The 21,066-nt window shown below is 57.9% G+C and overlaps 2 protein-coding genes across 4 annotated transcripts in view; both read right to left on the minus strand.

The window, feature by feature from the left end:
• The window catches only part of CABIN1 (calcineurin binding protein 1), a 59,101-nt gene extending 47,934 nt beyond the window's left edge, over positions 1–11,167 (minus strand). The window contains exons 1-14 of one of the 3 annotated variants that reach the window (XM_075533307.1): positions 11,066–11,134; positions 10,653–10,731; positions 9,646–9,720; positions 9,079–9,171; positions 8,363–8,476; positions 7,837–7,971; positions 6,542–6,722; positions 4,839–4,968; positions 4,568–4,717; positions 3,698–3,987; positions 2,868–3,036; positions 1,816–1,952; positions 1,244–1,461; positions 409–487 (exon numbers count right to left, since the gene is read on the minus strand). In XM_075533307.1, the coding sequence (XP_075389422.1) occupies positions 409–487; positions 1,244–1,461; positions 1,816–1,952; positions 2,868–3,036; positions 3,698–3,987; positions 4,568–4,717; positions 4,839–4,968; positions 6,542–6,722; positions 7,837–7,971; positions 8,363–8,476; positions 9,079–9,171; positions 9,646–9,648 (1,699 nt within the window). In that variant the 5' untranslated portion in view covers positions 9,649–9,720; positions 10,653–10,731; positions 11,066–11,134. Of the gene's footprint in view, positions 1–408; positions 488–1,243; positions 1,462–1,815; positions 1,953–2,867; positions 3,037–3,697; positions 3,988–4,567; positions 4,718–4,838; positions 4,969–6,541; positions 6,723–7,836; positions 7,972–8,362; positions 8,477–9,078; positions 9,172–9,645; positions 9,721–10,652; positions 10,732–10,936 lie in introns of all 3 variants that reach the window. The other 2 variants (XM_075533306.1, XM_075533308.1) reach the window with 2 other exon arrangements.
• Positions 11,168–14,860: 3,693 nt separating this feature from the next.
• DDT (D-dopachrome tautomerase) lies at positions 14,861–17,390 on the minus strand. The gene is made up of 3 exons (XM_075533614.1): positions 17,215–17,390; positions 16,922–17,097; positions 14,861–15,097 (listed from the first exon to the last, which is right to left on the minus strand). Exons 1-3 carry the CDS (start codon positions 17,320–17,322, stop codon positions 15,025–15,027), a joined length of 357 nt encoding a protein of 118 aa, XP_075389729.1. The 5' UTR covers positions 17,323–17,390; the 3' UTR covers positions 14,861–15,024.
• Positions 17,391–21,066: the final 3,676 nt, after the last annotated feature.

Below are 21,066 nucleotides of genomic sequence, written 5' to 3' on the forward strand. Positions count from 1 at the left end.
AACAGCCTGCCATCTGATCTGCTAATCCTGGGTGTCATCGTCAGTCTGCCACCTGACCCGCTGATCTTGGGTTCAGTCACCTGCAGTGTTCCTGCCGATCATGGGGTCACTGGTCCCCAAAGCTACGTGACCCAGGACAAGCCTCCAGCTTCACATCTGACCCACACTTGCAACTGGCTGGACTACAATTGTGCTGTCTGTTTTCCTGAGAAAGCTTGCTTTCTATACGCATACATGCATCAGCGTCACATGCTTTGCTTCTCGGGAGCACGCAGCCAAGCACACCGTGTGATGGGCTAAACAGCTCTTCCTCTCTGGGCGGAATCCAGTGACTCCCCCTCCTAGCCCCCAGGCCCCTGGCTTCAAGAGTCCCGAGACGCCCAGCCCAGGACGCAGCAGATTATTTACCCGAAGAGCTGCGGCCTTTGGTCAGTAGCCACTGGTCCAGCTGGAGCTCCATGCAGGAGAGAGACATCAGCATCATGTCCTGTGGGGCAGGAGTCGACAGGAGGACTCAGAAAAACACAGCTCTCCTCCCATCCAAACCCGACATCACAGGTGATTGCCAGGGGCTGTTCACCAGGAAGAGACAGGTGGAGTACTGTTCACAGAGGCCTTAGTAGGCTGGGGTGGGGGGTAGGGAGGGGTGGAGCCCTGTCTCCTCCCAGTGCCAGGCAGCCTTGACCTCACGCTCTCTGGTGTAGTCCTGCCTGGAGCAGACCCATGAGAGCTCAGCTGAAAAAGCCAGGACAAGAGTGTTAGCCCAGCCTGGCTAGCCTGGCTCCCCCAGCACCCCACAGGGCCTCAGAGAGCTAGGTCTGAGGCAGGCAGAACAGCCAGGACACAGGCCAGGCTGGGCACAGAGCGCGTGCTGGCCCATGTGGCGGCTGATTCACCTGAGCCCCAGGAGTTCTGGGTGAGAGGAATCTGTGTGAAGGGGTGCAGCCCCAGCCCCCTCCTGGCACCAGCTTGCTCACCAGCCAGTTCCCAGATCTCAGACATAGCCAGAGTTGCCTCTCACCTCCACTGCACATAAATGCCTCATTGTCACCAGTCCCTCAGCTCAGGGCCTCCCAGGAGCCCCCAGCAGCTCTCCCACTCCAAACTTCCAGCCTCGCCTGGCACAGACCTGGTGGCCCTGTTCCCTCCCTCACAGAACCAGCAAGGATCTTCTAGTCCAGGGCCCAAAGGGGGGGCATGCAGCGCCAACCCAGCCCCCTCACGACCCGGAACCCAGGCAGACCTTGACGTGGGTGTCGCTGCAGTCCCGCAGCAGTGGGTTGGGCAGGCTGGTGCTGTGGCGCCTCCAGCTGTGATAGATGCTGAGCACGACGTCAGGCAGGCCGGGCGGCCAGCGCAGCAGGAACCTGTGGCCCATGGCCTTCAGGTAGCGCATCATCAGCTCCAGGATGCCGCCGTTGGTCAGGTTCCCCCGCAGGAACTCGTGCACGTCCTGCCTCTCTGTGGGGACAGCGGGTCATGAAGTCCACTGAGCCCCTCAGCCAGGACATGGTGGGCCTGCCTTCTCCACGGCCAGGGGCCTGTGGGCATGGCCACGCAGCCAGCCCTCAGCCCCGAGCAGCCTCTTTTCACAGCAGCCCTGAGGCCAAGCTCCACAGCACACAGCACGGTCCAGAGAGCATGTGCAATGGGTGCCGTACAGACTCGAGCCTGCCAGGCACAGGGGTCCTTTGGAAGCACAGCTAAGGAGAGGAAGGTCCAGCCACTCAGCAGTCCAGGAGCGCCTTCGCGAGACAAGCTCAAGGCGTGGGGCTGTGGGTGCCCAGGTGGTAGGCAAGTCCTGCCAGTCCCTACCTGACTCCATGAAGGTGGCTGAGTCCACAGACAACCTGGGCAGCCCTGTGGCTGGGCAGTGCTCTGGCTTGGCCTCCGACAGGACTTCATAGCTGCTGAAAGGGCCATCCTCCTCCTCAGGGTCCAGCTTCCTCAGCCTGTAGGACACAGTGGGTCAGGAGAGTGGTACAACTTTCACAACTAAAGCTGCCTGGGAACCAGGAGCACCCGGGATGAGTGGGTGGAGCACCTCTCTGTTCTGTAGGGGCCAGAGAGGGAGTCAAAGGTGACAGCTGGCAGGGTCCTCTAAGCAACAGCCTTCCACATGTCGGGCCAAGCCTAAGTAGCTCCACAGGAGGACACGACTCCTAGCCCCCTGGCTCTGCACCCACACGCGTGCTCAGGGGGTACCCAGCTCATGAGGTAGTCACTCTGCCCAAGAGGGCTGCTGGGCATTAGCCACGCACCCGGCGCTGTACCCAGTGTACCCGCAGAGTTCTGGGTGGGACTGTGTGAGGGGTCAGAGAAGGCCCGGGGAGTCGGTCCTCTCGTGCAGGGAGGGAACTGGCTGACAGAACAAGGGGGGAGAGGCCTATGGATCAGGAAGCCGCAGCTGCAGGCCTGAGCGGCCTGGGTGACTGGGCTGAGGCAGGGCGTTTTCCACTGGAGGAGCAGCAAAGCCACCACCGTGGGGCCCAGAGTGACTGTCGGGACACAGAGCTACCGGGCAATCCCTTTCTCCCACCCCCACGCCTTTTCCATTTGCTTGGTTTGACAGAGCGCCAGAGAGGGGCAGGATCGCTCTCTACTCCCCATGTCCCTTTGCCGCCCCACCCATCTGCGGCTGTACTCCTCAGGCATGCCCCAGAGTGGGACCTTGAGGTAAGCTCCATGGTGACTGGGAAAGGGACAGCAGGTGCTGGCGTTTGTCCCCAGAAGCATGAACTGCCCTAAGAGCCTAGAGACAGGCAGGGAGAGCCGAGACCCTCGGAGGCCTGAGGCAGCAAGCTGGATGCCTGGTGTGCCTGGATGCCCTAGGAGGCGGGGGTGGTGGTGGGGTACGGCTCCCGAACCTGGACGGCAGGAATTTGGCCAGCAGCTCCTGGAAGTCCACCCTCTCCTCCTTCTTGCACTTGGTGTTGCGGACGCGGGCCGAGCGCCTCTTAGCGGTCTCACCGCTCTCCTCCACCGGTTTCTTCCGCTTCACCCCTTTCTTGGACCTGTCGCCCCCAGAAGCATCGCCTACAATAGGTAAAATGACACGACATGGGGTGAGGGCCTCAATCTCTCTCTGATGAGCCTCCACCTAAAGGGAGCTCCAGTACACATGTCCTGCCGGCCAGCTGAGGGCACTGGAGGCTGAAGTCCAGGTGCCTGGGGGCAGGCCCCCAGTGCAGTCGGTAACATGGGACATCAGGGCAGTGTGGGCTAGATAGGCCTCCGCACTGTCCCAGAGTTCCCTGAGCATGGAGACCACCCTCGCCAAGAAGGGTCCTGAAAAGGCAGGCAGCACCCCCACCCACAGGGCCACTCAGATCCTCCCTGATTGCTAGACACCCCTTTGCATTTCAAGAAGCACAGAATTCCACAGTGGGCTCAGAGGTCCCAGTGACGACTGCAGTCCGCACAGAGGAACAGGACCATCGTATGTGGGTTCACCTCCCAAATGGCCCCTCTGCTGCATGCGCACAGCAGGCACGTCTACCATCCTAGACCGCCACGCCCTCGGCACTGTCCACACGCCACCACTGCCAGCCCGCTACGTTAAAGTCCCACTGTGCCCAGGGCCCCACCCCCTCAGGCCGTGAATACCAGGGAATTGCTCTCCCTGGAGGGACCAGACTTCCCCACTCTGGTCATGCTGGCTGCTCCAGGCCCCCACTGACACCAGGAGGCTGCTCACCCGCTGGCAGGCTGGTCTCCAACAGGCTGGGACTGTGGCGAGGGAAGCTGGCGGGCGCCATGGGCGTGTAGGGTAACACGGGCTCCACCAGGGCCCCCACTGCCGGGGGTGCACTGACGGGGCTGGGTGGGACCACACTGGCAGGGGGTACCGCCAGCGAGGCAGCAGGGGGTGGGGTGTCATCCTGGTAGTCAGACAGGTCGATCCTCTGGCCCAGGCTGGGCCGAGGGGGCTCGCAGGTGGTCAGGTGGTTGTACATGGCGAGCAGGCTCTCACCAAGGCACTTCCAGCTGTAGGGAGAGGCAGCATCATGGCACATACGCACATGGGCTCGCTTCCCGCCATGGCACCTCCGGGCCTCAGGGCTTGGCCAAAGTCTGTCCACAGGAGCCTCCACATCCTGGGTCCACTGTGCTGAGGTGCAGTGGCGGCAGTGGCTCAACCCAGAGCCCAGGACTGTGACTGCCAGGCCTTGTGGGACACGTGCCCAGCCCCTGGGGACATCGTGAGCCCAGAGAGAAACTCTGGCTGGCACCAAAGCCCTGCACTGAGTCAGTTCCATCCCATTTCACATCGACCTCAGGCACAGTGGAACTGGCCCCTTGGGTTTCCAAGGCTGCCTGGCTTTACGGGAGCACGTGGCCTTGTCTTTGTCTCTCAGAACGGCTGGTGAGCTTGAACCACTGACCTTGCAGTTCCCAGCCCAATGCTTATCCCACCGCCCGATTTGTTACCTTAGGGTAACAACTACCTGCTCTCGACTCAAGCTAACAGACTGCCCCTGCGCACAGGATGGCTAAGGTCAACACGGCCCCTTCCACGTGTGTCATGCTGTCGGCTTTCCACCCGCTCCCCAGGGGCAGAGCCTACGTGAAGAAGGGGATGGGCTGCACCAGCTGCAGGTCCGGCACCTGCTCCCGCACGGTCAGCGCTTGCCGCTTCCTCCGCAGCCCCAGGGCCTCGTCCAGGATGGCCTGCGCCTCCGCTGGGCTCACAGTCGCATCGTGAATCGACATGTCACTAGGAACACGGGCACACGGAGGAATTGGGAGACGGGGACAGGGCCCCCATTATGGGGCCCTGGAGAGAAGAGGATCCCGGGAAGCCAGCCCCCGGGCCATGGGGGAGGGTGGGTCCGCACCATCGGAGAAACATGCGGAGGGAGTCCTTGCGGAGACAAGGCTGCTCCTGGAGGATCTTCTCCTTGAGGACCAGCCCCTTGCTGTAGCGGCAGTCCTTCTCCAGGGCCTTGCAGATGAAGTAGAGACAGGCTGAGGACACACATGACACAATCAGGCCTCGGGGGCTACTGGCCACAGCACCTTCCTGTCAGGGCAGCCCAGCATAAGGGCTCACCCTCCTCCAGGGCAACCAAGTAGCCTGAGCACAGGCTGCCGGCACCCAGACTCCAGGGCAGGGCCACTTGGAAATCCCACCGACATGCAGATGATGCCGCAGGCCCCAGACCTCGGGCTGCTTCCACATCCTGGGCTCGGGGTGCCGAGCTCCCCCACCCCACTCCCGGGGCTCCCTCTAGGCAAGGCGCACATCCAGCCCCAAGGCCACTTTTCACTCGCCTGGTGCCCCGGCACCAAGGCACAAACCAGAGAGCTTGGAGGGACAGTGGTACCCTGAAGACCCTCCACCCCAGGGTGGCACCCAGACCACAGGAAGAACCTCCTAGAAGAAACAGCCTCCTAGAATGGTGCTTTGCTGAAGGATTTTGCCAGTGGTAGCCAGAAACTGACGCCTTAGGATTAGGGCCCCCCCTGAGCCTGGGCTAAATATCCTGTGGCTCTGAGGAGCCCAGGTGGCATGGTGGGTCAGGAGTCGGGCGGAAACCACCAGCTGCTCCAGAGAAGAAGAGGCTTTCTGCTCCCGTAAAGCATTTCAGCCTGGGACACGGCCAGGGGCAGGGGGACCTGTCCTCGAGGGGTCCCTAGGAGTCAGCCTTGACCCAGCAGCCAGGCGGGAGCAGAGTTGGAAGGAGCAAGGAGGGAAGGCTGGGTGGGCGCAAGGGCTGTACTGGCTTGCTGCGGGGACAGCCACTGGCGGTGTGGGACAATCTGGGTGAGCCCTACTGTACGGGAGCAGGTCCAACTGCTGGGAAAGCGCCCACCTAAAACTCAGCCGGCGGTGTAAGAAGAGGCTGGCCGAGGCCTGCTCACAGCAGTGCACACAGGAGCCACATGCAGAGGCCAGGGGAAGGGCGGGCACGGGCAGAGTGGAGTGAGGGTAGGCTTGCGGACCTCGCCTGTGTGCCCCTGCCCAGGGCATGTGCCCCTCCCTAGAACACTCTAGAGCCTTCCAGAGAGAGAGAGGGGGAGCACAGCAGGGCCTGTGGGCCCACGTGTCCTCTAGGCTAAGGCCTTCCAGGCTTCAACCTCTAGCGTGAGAGCACACATACTTGTCAGTAGGTCTGTCCTGCACGGACCTTGGGCCTGGCCTGATATGGGGATGCCTCTACGCAGGACCTAGTGACGCTCAGAGCTCCCCAGCCCGTGTGCCCCCAGTGGGGTGGGGCCCGGGGTCAGAGACAGCGGCTGCGGATCTCTTGGCTGTCCCGCCCAGGAAAGTGCCAGCCACAACACACGGGCTTCTGGAACCGCTGACATTGCACTTGGCAGCCCAATGTCTAAGCGTCTCTACCAGACACACCACACAAACCACGGCACTGAGAGACGGCGGAGCAGAGCTGGGCACAGGCACACCTCCCACCCACCCACCCCATCCCCACAGCTGGCAGAAAGCCCTGTGCTTGAGGGGGCTTCTGCAGCCCAAGCACCTTCCTCCCTTCCTCCCTCCCCCACTCCCAGGCCGGGCGCCGATCTCAGGTGGACTCACTTGTGTAGTCGCTGAGCGTGTACAGGATGGTGACCAGGTTGTCCAGACAGGGCCAGTGGTCGGGGTTACAGCGCAGCCCTTCCTCAAAAGCATGGCGGGCCAGGGGCACGCGGACGAGCCTCAGGGCCACGTGCCCGATCTTGTACCATAGGTTAACATCGGTGGAGTCCAGCATCACTGCCTGTGAGGACCAGGGCGAGCCCGTTGGTGCCCAGCCAGGTGGGCAGGAAGACAGGGTGCGGGTGCAGCCACCCACGGCCTCCTCATGCCTGCGCAGCTCCCTCAGCACCGCCAGGATGCCCACTCCCAGCTGGGCCGCAGCACGCCTCACACCGTCAGAGGGAAGCTGTGGGTGGGATAGCTCTAGGGTGGGGTGGGGGCCCTGGGCAGCCAGCGCCCATGCCTCAGTTTCCCTATCACCTCTGGTCTTGTGATCGGGGGGACCAGCCCCTGGAAAAGGACACCATGCTTGGTAAAGGAAGCCCCTGGACGAGGGGTGAACAGAGTGGCCGCAACAATAGCCTTTTCCTGCCATGTGACGGAGGTCCCCTTAATGCGACAGCTCTGCTTCTCAGCCGGCAAACGGCCGCGACAGCAGTGGGGCTCCCTTGGGTGGCGTGTTGAAACTGGAGGGTCACCAGGCTTGGTGGAAGCTACGTGTTGGCTGACTGGCTTTGGTTTAGTGGGGTATGTTCACACTCGTTGGCTGTCTCTGTGAGCAATTCAGATCGACCTTTTCTTTGTTGGCTCTGACTTGCCAAGCGTTTTCAAGGGTGGAAATTGGAAAAGCAAACCTATTAACAGTAAGGAAGCATTGTTTTAAAGGTCTTCAGAGTCCTGGTGCAGAATCAGCTTATATTCGCTAATTGCCTATAAAAAGTGTTCTAATTTCCACAAATGCAAACATGGAGCATTACGAGGCTGGCGCAGGACTACGGAGTGTTTCATTCTGTTGCACGCAGGGCCGCCACAGGTCGGAGGCCACTGGAAGGCCTCACACAGGCCACGCGTGGCTGGCGGTAGCTTCTCTGGAGGCCAGCATATGTCCCAGCGTTCCCACGAGTGGCAGTGAAAGGAGGGGTTGGAGCAGCACCAGTCCTCTGTGATGGCAGCAGGGCCTGAGAGTTGGCTGCGTGTGGGTAGGGGACGTTCCTGCACCTGACTCTTCTGGAGGTGCAGACCTGGCTATGCCAAGAGGACGTCCCTACCCAGGGCCTCTCCACTGAGCCTCTCCACACGCTGTGACCACAGGCTAGCAGCACTGACCCATCTCTGCAGACCTGGCCCGGCCTCACCTCCAGGTAAAAGTCCATGGCGGTCTCCAGGTCCTCTCGCTGGACGGCCAGCTGCGCCAGGTTCTTGTACGTGGAGTACTTCAGCATCAGCCCGGGCTGCCGCAGGCCCTCCTGCTCATCACCTGTCGGGACCGCCTGGGGACACAGCAGGGGAAGGGACAGTGGGGTCTCTAATGGGTCCAGCAGGGGGCTGGCTCAGCCATAGGACCCTTCTGCTGGAAAGTGACATCGCTGCCCTGGGAGCTCCAGGAGAATCCCCTCCAGCACCTGCTGGTTCCTCCCCACGCCCGCCCCCTCCCCACCCCCCGGGCTCCATGCACAATGTGCTTAAAGCTCTCTGGCCTAGAGTCCCCAATAGGATTCAGTGTCCCCGCAGGGCCTCCTGCTCCAGCAGCAGTGAAGGCGTCTCAGCTCCCATATCTGTACGTGGGGGATCCCATGCCCACCCTGAACTGAGGGGGAGAAGCAATGACATGATGACACTGACCCCAGGGGAGTGGGGGGAGGCCGAGTGTGTGGAGCTCACCTCCCGCAGCAAGCGGGCCTCAAGCAGTGCGTGGTAGGCCTTGGCCGACTCCTCGAACCGGTCATGTTTCTGCAGATCCAGGGCCCTGTGGTACAGGGCAAATGCCTCCGCTTCCTGCGACCAAGGCGAGACACAGGCTCACACAGCACTTGGGTCAATACCAGCTCACAGTAGCACTATAGGACAGGGTCGAGCTGCCCTGTGAGCCTGAGACTCTCCTCCTGGGACTGGAAAGCCTCATCTTTCCCCACAGTCAGTCCCTACAAGGTACGCAAAATAGGCCAATCACCAGGAGGCTGCAGCCCAGGTGCAGACAAAAATGATCAAACTAAAAGCTGTTTACAGGTCAGTGTCGGTCAACTGGGACAGAGGTGGCACACTCCTGGGGCAAAGTCTTTGTCCCTTAGGGAAGAGATCTTCCCAGCTGGTTTTTAAGACGCAACAAGGCAAAAGGCTACCCAAAGGACTACATTTCCACACCACCGGGGTCTCTAACAGAACGACCCAGTTCTGATCAGATCAACGAGACCCACAGCCAAGGAGAGACCAGTAGGCTACAGCGAAGGCGGGGCTTCTGTGGATGACTGGCAAGGGTTCGGAAAAGGTGGTTCTTGGAGGTGGCGCAACCTGCCGATGGTCGCCAGTGTCCTTCAGTGTGTCTGCACCAGAGATTAAAGGAAGAGACAGAGGTGAGTGCGAGCCTGGGATCCACACACCTGAGCTTCCTTGGTCTGGGTCTTATGACTTTTAAAGCTTCCTTCAGGATCATCCTCGACTGTGGAGCTGGCATTTAAGGCGGCAATTCGAATCTGCAAGGAGGCAGGTGGGGGAAGGAGGAGACGTAGCTGTTAGCCGAGACCGTGTTATTGCATCAGCAAGCTGCACCCTATGGCGGAGAGTGGGGGTGGGCTTCAAATATCTGCCCCCTCACACTTGTCTCAAAAAGCGGCGGCCTTCTCAAACGCTGGGAAGTAAATGAACGACCATGCAGGGAGAAAAGAAGGACTTGGGCAGTGCAGCCTGGTTACAGCCCACAGCCCGGGCACATTCTGATGCCAGCCCAGCCCAGCACAAGACCAGGTATCTGAGTAACCGAGGCCAACAAACTGTGTTAGCTTTGCCTCCTCACTGTGGTGAGGCCACCCCCATGACCGGGCATGCAAATGTACCCCCAGTCCTCTCTGCAGAAGGCTGTCCACAGCGAGGGCCTTCAGAGTCCATCCTGGAGAGTGTCCCTTGCCCCAGAGGGAATATCACCCAATCAGCCAGGCCTCCCTCCTTACCATGTTTGGAGCCTCAGCACTGGCGTCTCCTGTCACTTCCCATCACGGGCAGAGGCTGCACCAGCCATGACTCTCCTAGAAGGAAGCAGGGTGGGCTGAAAGTCCCCTAGGAGCCGGGCAAGTCACACTGCCATGAGCCTTGCGGGCTCCACACAGACGCCACCTGGATGGCTAGGGTCACCAGACAGGGCCCTTTCTGCCTGAGGTCGGCCCTGCGAGGTGCTGCCCCAGGCGCCCTGAAGACACAAAGAAGCATACCAGGGGTTTGCCACTTAGCGGAGGCAAGAGACCTGTGGGCACAACCCACTGCTGCCAAGCCAATTCAGATGCACAGCAACCCTGCAGGGCAGGGCAGGGCAGGGCAGAACTGCCCATGGGGTTCCAGGGCTGTACTCTACCAGAGCCTATGACCTATCTTCCTCCCTCCTGGTGGAGGCCTGAGGCTAAAACACTGTGCTACCATGCCTCAAGGGACGCCCCCAAACCCAGCTCCAGCCCACTGCCATCAAGCTGATTCGGACTCACAGGGACCTTGAAGAGCAGAAGAGGGCTGCTCTCTAGGCCTCGAGGGGCGGTCAGTCTACAGACCAGCTTATCCTTCTCCTGTGTCTGGGCTGGTGCAGCACTTAACCCACTGCACTACCAAGGCCCCTCTTCTGACTCGTGCCCACTGCCATGATATCGACTCCAATGGTCGGAGAGCCTGGAGAACAGGGTGGAACTGGCTCCACCGGGTTTCTCAAGGTTGGGCTTTTCCAGGCGGGAGTCTCTCTGAAGCCCACTGTCAGGCCAGTCTTCCGAGGCATCTCTAGCGGGCTCCAACAGCCCCTCACAGGGGAGCGCTTAGCGGTTTGCACCGTCCAGACAACCCCCCATGCCAGCTGTGGCTACCCAGTGCCACCCAGTGGTATCTGATGCACAGCGCCCCTGCAGGACCGAGCAGAACCGTCCCTGTGGCTGGTGGCCGCGGGTGTCAGTCTGTATCGTATGGGAACAGGCAGCCTCACCTTTCTCTCTCAGAGTGCTTGGTGGGTTTGAACTGCGGACCTTGGGGGGAGCAGCTCAACGCTTAACCCCGGCGCCCCCCTGCGAAGGGCAGCAATGTCAGTGAAGGTGAACGGGCGGCGCGCGCTGAGGCTGCCGCCGAACGAACCCCGGGGCCGTGGCTGCGGATGTGCCCCCGAAATGCCACCCCTACCCCACCCCACCCCCCACCGCCTGCCCGGCCCCGGCCCCTGGGCGGCGTGAGCCCGGCCGCCACGCTCTGCTCTGCGACCCCTCGCTGCCCGACCGTGGCGCGGTCTCTCCGTGGAGCTCCCCCGGCGCCTGGCGCTCCGCCAGCGGCCCTCAGGCACGCACTCCACCGCCGGGCTCCGGAGAACGTCGCCGCCCCGGCCGAGCTCCCCGCCCGGGAACTCACCGGCGTCTCCACGGCAACACAGCTTGTCCGCCGACCCCCCGCGCCGACCGGCTACGACGTGGCAACAAGGCGCTCTCCCATTGGTCCGTGCCAGGCCCCCGCCGGCCAATCAGCGGGACTGCAACCCGCTAGCGCGTCCGGCCCCTCCGCGCGGCCCCGCGCTTATTGGTTCCGGCTGTGGCCCGGGCCTCGGAGTAGCGGGTTTCAGGGTCCCCAGCGGACGCCACTTGTGGCTTGTGCGGTGGGCGAGGCGCCGAGGCCTGTGCCCGGCCCGGAGCAGTCGCTTAGCTACAAGATGGCACACTGGCACTGCCCGGAGCAAGGGCATTGCCATTCGTTATCTAGCCGCCCCGCTTCCGCAAAGGCTCCGGAACCCCCTACCACCGAGTGGATTCTTACTCGTCGCGACCCTACAAGGCGAACGGCCCCTGCGGGTTTCAAAGGGTGGAAACCGTTAAGCCGCCCCTCTCTCCAGAGTGGCTGTGTCTGTGTGTGTGTTCAAACCGCCAACCTTTGGTTAGCAGTCCAGTGCTTAACCGACTCCCCCCGCCCCCAGGGCGCCTTGCGGTGGGGTAGGGGTGTTCTAGAGCCGTCCTGTCGCTTCCATGATTGAGGCGTTTCCTGACAGTCGTCCCAGAAAGGGACAAAGGTTGTTAAACGAACCATCCAGTTGATTCCTCCTCAGTGGAAGCCGAACGCCTCATCGGTCTCTGTGGGAGCAGCGGGTGGGTTTGAACCGCCAGTTAGCAGCCCAGTGCTTAACCTGCAGCGCCATCAGAGGCCACTGGGAGCTGATGGGCGTTTCTGGGAAGGGCTTCACTCTGTGGTTGAGTTCGTAGGTGCTTGAATCCCAACATAGTTGACTGATCGAAATGGATGAATCGGGTGGCCTTTTCTTTGATCTTGGACACACGTAAAAGTGTGCTGAAGAGTACAGCCAGTCTGGTACAAGAAAGCTTTATGGATAGTCCAGGAGGCGCAAAACAGTTGAGCGACCAACCTTGAAGGGTCTGTAGCCTTGGAGGGAGGGGGTGTGGGGCACAGAAGCATGAACAGACGGTTTAGAAGGTGGGAGTGACCCGCAGCCTTGAGAACAGCCCCTCCTGACGTAGAGGACAGGATTGAAAACAGCTGGGAAAAGGCAGGAAGGGCGGAGGGGGGGAAGGGGGTCAGTGCAGACCATGCAGAAGCCAAAATAAGTTTGTTTAACCCTCGAATAGGCTGGCCCTACTTATCAGTGGATTTCTTTTCCTATTGTAATTGCGGCGAATTCAAGCATCCCCTTAAAAATGCCTGGGTCGGCTCATCATCTCCATCACAGCGGCCTGTCTCACCAGTAAAGCAGATGTGGCTTTTCAACCGCGTGGGAAGTTGGCACTCCTAACCGTCCATCTTCAAGGATCAAGGATGTTACCAGGAAGCAAAGCTTGGGCTGCAAGCACAGAGTGCTGGAGATGGGAGGGGCAGCCATGCAAGCAAGCAGATGACACATGGCTCTGCTGACAGCTGGGACTGCAAGCTGATGGTGGGGCGTCTGACAGGAGACTGCAGCCTTACAGCCCCTGCAAGTCAGGAGTCCCTTCCTGGGCTGGCAACCATTCATTCACATTCAACCCACCACACCCACTCTCCCAACCCCTCCAGGGGGCAGGAAACTATGGCGGAAGGAACCTGTGCAGAGCCAGGGAACCAGGGAATGGGACTCCCCAGTCCGGCTTTACACCAGGCCCCCCCCCCCCCCGGTTGATCGAGGAGCCCTGGTGGCATAGTGCTTACGTATTGGGCTGTTAACCTCAAGGTCAGTGGTTTGAAATCACCAACTGCTCCATGGGAGACAGATGAGGCTTTCTACTCCTAGAGTTAGTCTTACTCTATCCTGTATGGTCGCTGTGGGTTGGCATCAACTTAGTAGCCATGATTGGGTTTTGGCTTTTCAAGGGTGGCCAAGCAGAGCGTGTACAGGCAGACCTCATTTCATTTTATTAATGAGCTGCGCCGCAGACTCAGAAGCTTGGGGCCCGAAAACTGGCACTCCACAGGTGCATGTAGGCAAGCGTCGTGCCTTCTCTAACTGCAGGGAACGTGCCCACCAGTGCCCATGTACCCTCTGCAGCTATGCAAAGGGAGACTTCTACTCCCACCCCCAGCCCATGTGCCCTCAGCAATGGAGCAACAGGACCCCATATGTAAACACGGTGGGCACGCATCCATTGTTAGTGCCTTTGCTGGTCTGCCATTGGGGACGTGGGTTTTTTAGTCATTTTATTGAGGGCTCATACAACTCATCACAATCCAAACATCAATTGTGTAAAGCACGTTTGTACATTCATTGCCCTCATCTTTCTCAAAACATTTGCTCTCCACTGAAGCCCCTGGCATCAGCTCCTCATTTTCCGTCCTCCCTCATGAACCCTTGATAATTTATAAATTACTTTGTCTTATCTTACACTGTCCGACATCTGCCTTCACCTGCTTTTCTGTTGTCCATCCCCCAGGGATGTAGATCCCTGTAATCGGTTACCTCTCTCTACCCCACCCTCCTGGTATCGCCACTCTCAACACTGGTCCTGAAGGGATCATCCGTCCTGGATTCCCTGTGTTTCCAGTTCCTATCTGTACCAGTGTACATCCTCTGATCTAGTCAGACTTGTAAGGTAGCATTGGGATCATGATAGTGGGAGGTGGAGGAGGGGAGGAAGCATTTAGGAACTAGAGGAAAGTTGTATGTTTCATCATTGCTACACTGCACTGTGACTGGCTCATCTCCCCGAGACCTTTCTGTAAGGGGATGTCCAGTTGCCTACAGATGGGCTTTGGGTCCTCACTCCGCACTCCCCCTCATTCATAATGATAAGATTTTTTGTTCTGATGATGCCTGATACCATCGACACCTTGTGATCATCACACAGGCTGGTGTGCTTCTTCCATGTGGGCTTTGTTGCTTCTCAGCTAGATGGCCGCTTGTTTACCTTCAAGTCTTTAAGACCCCAGACACTATATCTTTTGATAGCCGGGCTCCATTAGCTTTCTTCACCACATTTACTTGTGTACCCACTTTGTCTTCAGCGATTGTGTCGGGATCAATTGAGCATCATGGAATGCCAGTTTAATAGAACAAAATATTCTTACATTGAGGGAGTACTTGAGTGGAGGCCCAATGTCCATCTGCTACCTTAATAATAAACCTATAAATGTATGCACATAAATCTATTTCCCATCCTCATATATAAATATATTTACATATGTACATGCATTTGGACCTCTATATATGCCCTTTGCTTCCTAGCTCTTTCCTCTATTACCTTTGACTTTCTTCTTGTCCCACTATCATGCTCAGCCTTCATTTGGGTTTCAGTAATTCCTCTCGGTTAATTACCCTTGATCAAGCCCTACCAGGCCTCCTATACCCTCCTCACCACCGATTTGGATCCCTTGTTGTTCCCTTGTCCCTGGGTTTGTTAACACCACTACCTTCCCCCCGCCCCCCGCCCCCCCCCGCACCTCGTCTCCCAGGGGGCATGGGTTTTACAAGATGCCTTACTACCAGCTGGGGGAGAAGGGGGCACCCGAGAATGCCCATGGAAGTTCCTGGAAGCCCAATCTGCCCTGCTCCTCTGGTCAACACTGGGGGACTGCAGGGCACTGCCCAGGAGCACCTTTGCCACAGGGTCTGCAGGTAAGTGTAGGCTGGACCAGCGGCCTCCACCTCCCCCAAAGTGCAGCTGAAGCCCAGGAAGCAAGAGTTGCTGGGGAAGGGGGTGTTTGCAGGAGATCAAACAGTCATGCTGGCAGGAGGCGGCTCTCAGTGTGTTTATTTGGTACAGGGACCAGGGAGACCAGGAGGTTACCGACATCGCTGCATGTGGGGGTGCCCGAGGCTAGTTCCCACTAGGCCTTCACTGCTGGGTGGCCACACGAACAGATGGCCAAGGCACATGCCTTGGACGTCTCCTTTCCGATCATAGGAAAGTCATGACCGTCCCTTTCTTGCCAATCTGCCAGGGCTCCACGGGGAAAAAGCGGATAATTATCCTTTGGAAAATGAAAACAAACAAACAAACAAAAACATGTCATCAGTTCTTTGCCTAACACACCAATTCCCAAGACCCCCAGCCAGGCACCTCCTACCAAAGGCTCTAGGGCTGCCAGCCTTAGCCCACCAGGTAGTCTCCAAGCCTGCGTCACGCTAGTGATGATCTGTTTGGGGGTGGGGGTGGGTATGTGCCCACCCAAGGCAGACTTCTGTGGTTACCACAGGCTCTCTCTTTGCTGTAAGACCATCACAAGGTCTTCTTACTCTGAACTGCACGCCCCTGTGGGCACACACCGTACCTCAGCGCCAGGGTGGCCCCCCTCGTGTCTTCGCAGTGAGTGAGATGGGCCTTCCAAAGAGAGGATGGGCCCTTTCTAGGGAAGAGTCCCTGGGGGAACCTGACAGGAAGGCGAAGGACCGGGCCTCAGTTTCCCCACTCGTAAAATCGATAGAATGGATGTGCCTGCCTCCTGGGAAGGCTGGTGGTGATCAAGGAGAACCACACCTGGGAAGTACCAGGCCCGTGGTCCCTGTTGTGGTGAGGGTGATCATGGTTGGCAGACAAGGTCTGGGCACCCTCCCTGGCCCAATAAAGGCTCGTTCTGCTCAGCCCTCCCAAGCTCCTGTTGCTCTGTGCTCCTCGCCCATGAACCCACTGCAGAACGGCTCAAGGCTCCCTAGGCTTTCCAAGGCTACCAGGCTTTACGGGAAGTCACATCACTCTCCCACTGAACAGCTGACCGTGTGCTTAGCAGCCCAACCTACAGCCTACTGCGCCACCAAATCCACGCTCACGGCCATCAAGTCAATCTGACTCAGAGAGCCTATGGGGCAGGGTAAACTGCACCTTTGAGTTTCTGAGACCAACTCTTTATGGAAGTAGAAAGCCTCGTCTTTCTCCCAAGGAGCAGCTAGTGCTTTCAAATTGCTGACCTTAGAGTTAGCCACCACCAATCGTAACCACCACGCCACAAAAACCCAAACCCAGTGCTGTTGAGTAATTTCCAACTCGCAGTGAGCCTGTAGGAGCGAGTAGACCTGGTCCCTAGGGCTTTCAGGGTGGTTAGTCTAGATGGAAATGGACTCCCCCTTGGAGTGACTGGTGGGTTCAAATTGCACCCTCTCTGTTAGCAGCCTAGCACATCATGCCACCAGGGCTCCGTGGCTCCTCACAGGTAAGACCTCGGCCCCAGAATGAATTTCCTGCAGAAGGCAATTCCTACCTTGCCATCAAGTCCCAGGTTTTTAGGGTACAGGAACCCGCTAGGGGGATCACTGAGTCCACCCCCCTCTATTCACAGTGACCCCTCTGGGGCTGACATCTGGGCAGAGTCCTCCAGCCACTCTCCGCCCATATTGCCCCAGACACACAAGCCTTGTTGACCCGTGACCTTCCTGCAGCTTCTGTCTGGGGCCTGCTTGGGCCAGAGGCCTAAAGGTCATGCAGTTTGAGGACATACCCAGAATTCCACATGATAACCTGAAAAGGTTATCAAGGACCAGATTATAGGCCTTGTAACAGACAGGGAGGCCTAGCAGAGTTATGTCAGTGAACCACCACCCAGCCTGGCACTTCCAAACAGGAAACAGCATCCAGGTGCCCCCCTTTTCCCCCAATGTCCCTGAAAAGATCCCAAGCTTTGCCCAGGCGTCACCGGGGCACATGCAGAGCCAGGGATGCGTCCTGCTGGGCAGCCCCTCTGCACGTGGACGTGCCAGGAACTCCTGGGAGGGCAGTGAGTCCGACTTGGACAGGGAGATTGATGGGTTTTTCCCCTGGGGCAGGGCCACTTCCCTCCGGGCCCTTTCCTGCCGTTACGCACCGGTCCTGGGCTAGGGCCAGCTCCTTGGTGAGGACCTCAAAGAAGCGGGCGCTGTGGCCTCGGTTCTCCTCGGCCGTGCCCACCACGCCGATGGAGGACACGAACAGCTGGGCGCAGGGCTCGGCGGAGCCGTTCACCGCCATGGCCAGGCCAGGGCGCACGGTCACGTTCACGCGCTGCGGGAAACACGGCAGTCAGTGGTCGGCCAGGGGCGCGCGGGGGCCGGGCTCGGGGGTGGACCCGAGGTCACCGGCGGGGAGGGACCCAGGGAGCCCAGGGGGGCGCACGCTCACCTCCTCGGGTTTGCCCAGGATGGCGGCGGTGGCGGCACAAAGCCGCTTCTCCAGCCCCGCGGGCACGCGGTCGGCGGGCAGGTTCGTGTCCAGCTCCACGAACGGCATGACGGCGGCGCTCAGCGAGCCCGCACTTCCAGGCTCCGCGGTCCAGAGGGCTGAGGAGTAGGGGGCGGGGCGCCGGGGAAACCGGGACGCCCATTGGCTGAGCGGCGGCCTGCGGCCGTCACGTGACGGCAGCAGCCAGCGCTCCGGAAATCGAACGCGGGGCGTGTAACTCCGCCCCGCCCCCAGCCGTGACTCCGCCCCCGCCCCCAGCCGTGACTCCGCCCCCGCCCCCAGCCGTGACTCCGCCCCTAGCGCCGAGGCCCCGCCCCTTATCTCCCCCAAATCCCAGTGGCCCTTGCCCCCTTACAGCTCTGGGCCTGGCATTCTTCTTTTTTTACCTTTTTAAAAATCGTTTTATTAGGGGCTCATACCAACTCTTTTTTTTATACCAACTCTTATCACAATCCCTACATGCATCAATTGTGTAAAGCACATTTGGACATTCATTGCCCTCATCATTCTCAAAATATCTGCTCTTCACTTAAGCCCCTGGCATCAGCTCCTCATTTTTCCCCTCCCTGCTCCCCCTCCCTCATGAACCCTTGATAATTTATAAATTATTATTTAGTCATATCTTGCCCTGTCCGACGTCTCCCTTCACCCACTTTTCTGTTGTCCGTCCCCCAGGGAGGAGGTCCCATGTAGATCCTTGTAATCGGTTCCCCCTTTTCAATCCACCTTCCCTCCACCCTCCCGGTTTCGCCACTCTCACCACTGGTCCTGAAGGGATCATCCGTCCTGGATTCCCTGTGTTTCCCCTTCCTATCTGCACCAGTGTACATCCTCTGGTCTAGCCAGACTTGCAAGGTAGAATTGGGATCATGATGGTGGGGGTGAGGGAAAGAAGCATTTAGGAACTAGAGGAAAGTTGTATGTTTCATCGTTGCTACACTGCACCCTGACTGACTCGTCTACTCCCTGCGACCCTTCCCTAAGGGGGGTGTCCAGTTGCCTACAGATGGGCTTTGGGTCTCCACTCTGCACTTATCCTCATTCACAATGATGTGATTATTTATTCTGATGCTGCCTGTTACCTGATCCCTTTGACACCTTGTGATTGCACAGTCTTGTGTGCTCCTTCCATGTGAGCTTTGTTGCTTCTGAGTTAGATGGCCGCTTGTTTACCTTCAAGCCTTTAAGACCCAAGGCGCTATATCTTTTGATAGCTGGGCACCATCAGCTTTCTTCACCACATTTGTTTATGCACTCGCTTTGTCTTCAGCGGTTGTGTCGGGAAGGTGAGCATCACAGAGTGCCAGTTTAATAGAACAAAATATTCTTGCATTGAGGGAGTACTTGAGTGGAGGCTCAATGTCCATCTGCTACCTAATACTAAGCCTATAATATATTCCCATCCTCATATATAAATATATTTACATATGTACATGCATTTATGTAAACCTCTATAAATGCCCTTTGCCTCCTAGTTCTTTCCTCTATTTCTTCCTACTTTCCTCTTGTCCCACTATCATGCTCAGCCTTCATTTGGGTTATAGTAATTCCTCTCGGTTACATTACCCTTGATCACGCCCTACCAGGCCTCCTACAGGCTCCTCGTCACTGATTTGGATCACTTGTTGTTCCCTTGTCCTTGGATTTATTAACACCACTTCCTTTCTCCTGACCTCCCCCTCTCCCATGTCCCCCCAGAACTGTCGGTTTGTTGTTTTCTCCTCCAGATTGTTCATCCAGCCCATCTTATTTAGACAGACCTGCGGAGATAACAACATGCACAAAAACAGGACAGAGCAAAACTAAGCAACAAATGAAAACAAAACAACAACAACAAAAATCCATTGACAAAACAAAAACCAACACAACAACAAAGAAAAGCTTGTAGTTAGTCCAAGGACTGTTTGTTGGCTTTTAGGAGCATTTTCTGGTCAAATCTGTTGGGGCGCCAAGACTTGGCCCCAAAGTCTATTTTTCCTGGGAACTTCGTTGCTCTGTTGCACGCCCTTAGTGTTTTGCTTCGGTGTGGTGGGATCAGATCGGGCACAATTCCTACAATGAGTCACCAGTGTTGTCCCCTGTAGGGCTATGGGTCAGTGAGGGATGTCGTGTCTCATAGTGGGGCCAGCCATATGGTTTCCTCTGGGGATTGGCTGCTCTGAGTGAGAGTATCGTCCACAGGGCTTGGGGGGCCAGGATGCGCTCCACTCTCTCTACCTCCACCTTCATTAGCTCCCATGTGCTCTGATCAGACATGTTCCTCTCCTGGAGCTGCAGATTCAATGCAGTCCTCTGAAATAAATTCTTCTGGGGGGAGGGGTGACTGTCCACGTAGTTGGGATTGGCGCCAGCCCCTCAGACCTCTCCATTGGCTCCCTACTCCATGCTGGCATGTTGCATTCACATCTTGGAGCACCGGGTTGAAGTCTGGTCCCTCTTTCCCTGTGGTGATATAAACAAGACACACACACCCCTTCTGTGGGTTAGTGCCCTGTTCCCTGGCTACCCATTTCTTTTTAATTTTTTTCCTTTCCTACACCTCCTTTTTAGTTGGCTACCATATGTGTCCCTGGATTTGGTCTGGCCCGGGACTGGCATTCTTAATGCATATTTGGATGGAGATTTATTGTTCAAAACTCAAAAAAACCAAACTCGCTCTATTGAGTCGGTTCCTCCCCAGTAGGACTGAGTTGAACTGTCCCAGTGGGATTCCAAGACTGTAGCTCTTCAAGGGAGTAGAAAGTCCAATCTTCCTCTCATATAAGAGCACAGCCATGTATAAAACTTTAGTATCTGCAAACTGTCCTCTGTCACCGTCCTGGTGACTGTGGGTTTATTGCCCAGAGATCAAGCTTCTAATCAATTGGGTTATGTCTTTTGATCAACTTGGAGTGGTTATTGACCACCTGTTTTGGAGAGGATGCGTCTGAACCATGTCAAGCAATTGTGAGAAGCTCCACGTTTAAACCGAAACACAAGAAAGCTCCATCCTCACCCTTGGACCAGGAAGCAGCGTCTTGGTCAACAGAGAAAAGATGGGTGTTGTCAAAGGTCTCGTGTGGATCCACCTCTCACCCAGCCAGCTCAGAGAGGAGCCCTGGTGGCAGGCGGAGTGGTTACAGGTTGGGCTGCTAACTGTAAGGTCAGCAGCTCAAAAACACCTGCTCCACCGGAGAAAGACCGGTTTTCTACTCCTCTCAAGAGTGATATTCGCAGAAACCCCAGGGGCAGGTCTACCCTGTCCGAGAGGGCCGCTGAGTCAAAATAGACTCAATGGCAGTGCGTTGGGGCCAAGAAGAATATGTCTCATGGGCTTTGTTCATGCGGTCCCTGGAGGGTGGCATCATGCTTGGTCAAGTAGATGGTCAGCAGGAAGAGGAAGACCCTGGATGAGCTGGACCGACACTGGCTGAAACAGGGAGCTCAAACAGCAACCACGGTGCCAGTGGTGCGGGCCGCACAGTGTGCCCTCGCGGTGTAGACACACATCGCGCCCTGTAGATGTCCCCCTACAAAGGCCCTCCACGAAGGTAGGCCGGCAGGTTCCGCGCAAGCTCACAACACTGCCTCATGAGCTCTTTTTAAATGACTTCGCCTCACATAGTTTGGACATGTTTTCAGGAAAGACCAGTCCCTGGAGAAGGGCATCAGGCTTGGTACAGTAGAGGGGCAGCGATAGAGAGGAAGAGCCAGGCTGAGATGGATGGATGCAGTTGCTGCAGCCATGGAGTCAGGAATGAGGACACTGGTCAGGAGGGTGCAGGGCCAGACGGTGTTGCCTTAGCTGTGAGT

This window comes from Tenrec ecaudatus, chromosome 16, assembly GCF_050624435.1.
Source record: "Tenrec ecaudatus isolate mTenEca1 chromosome 16, mTenEca1.hap1, whole genome shotgun sequence".
Taxonomy (NCBI): domain Eukaryota; kingdom Metazoa; phylum Chordata; class Mammalia; order Afrosoricida; family Tenrecidae; genus Tenrec; species Tenrec ecaudatus.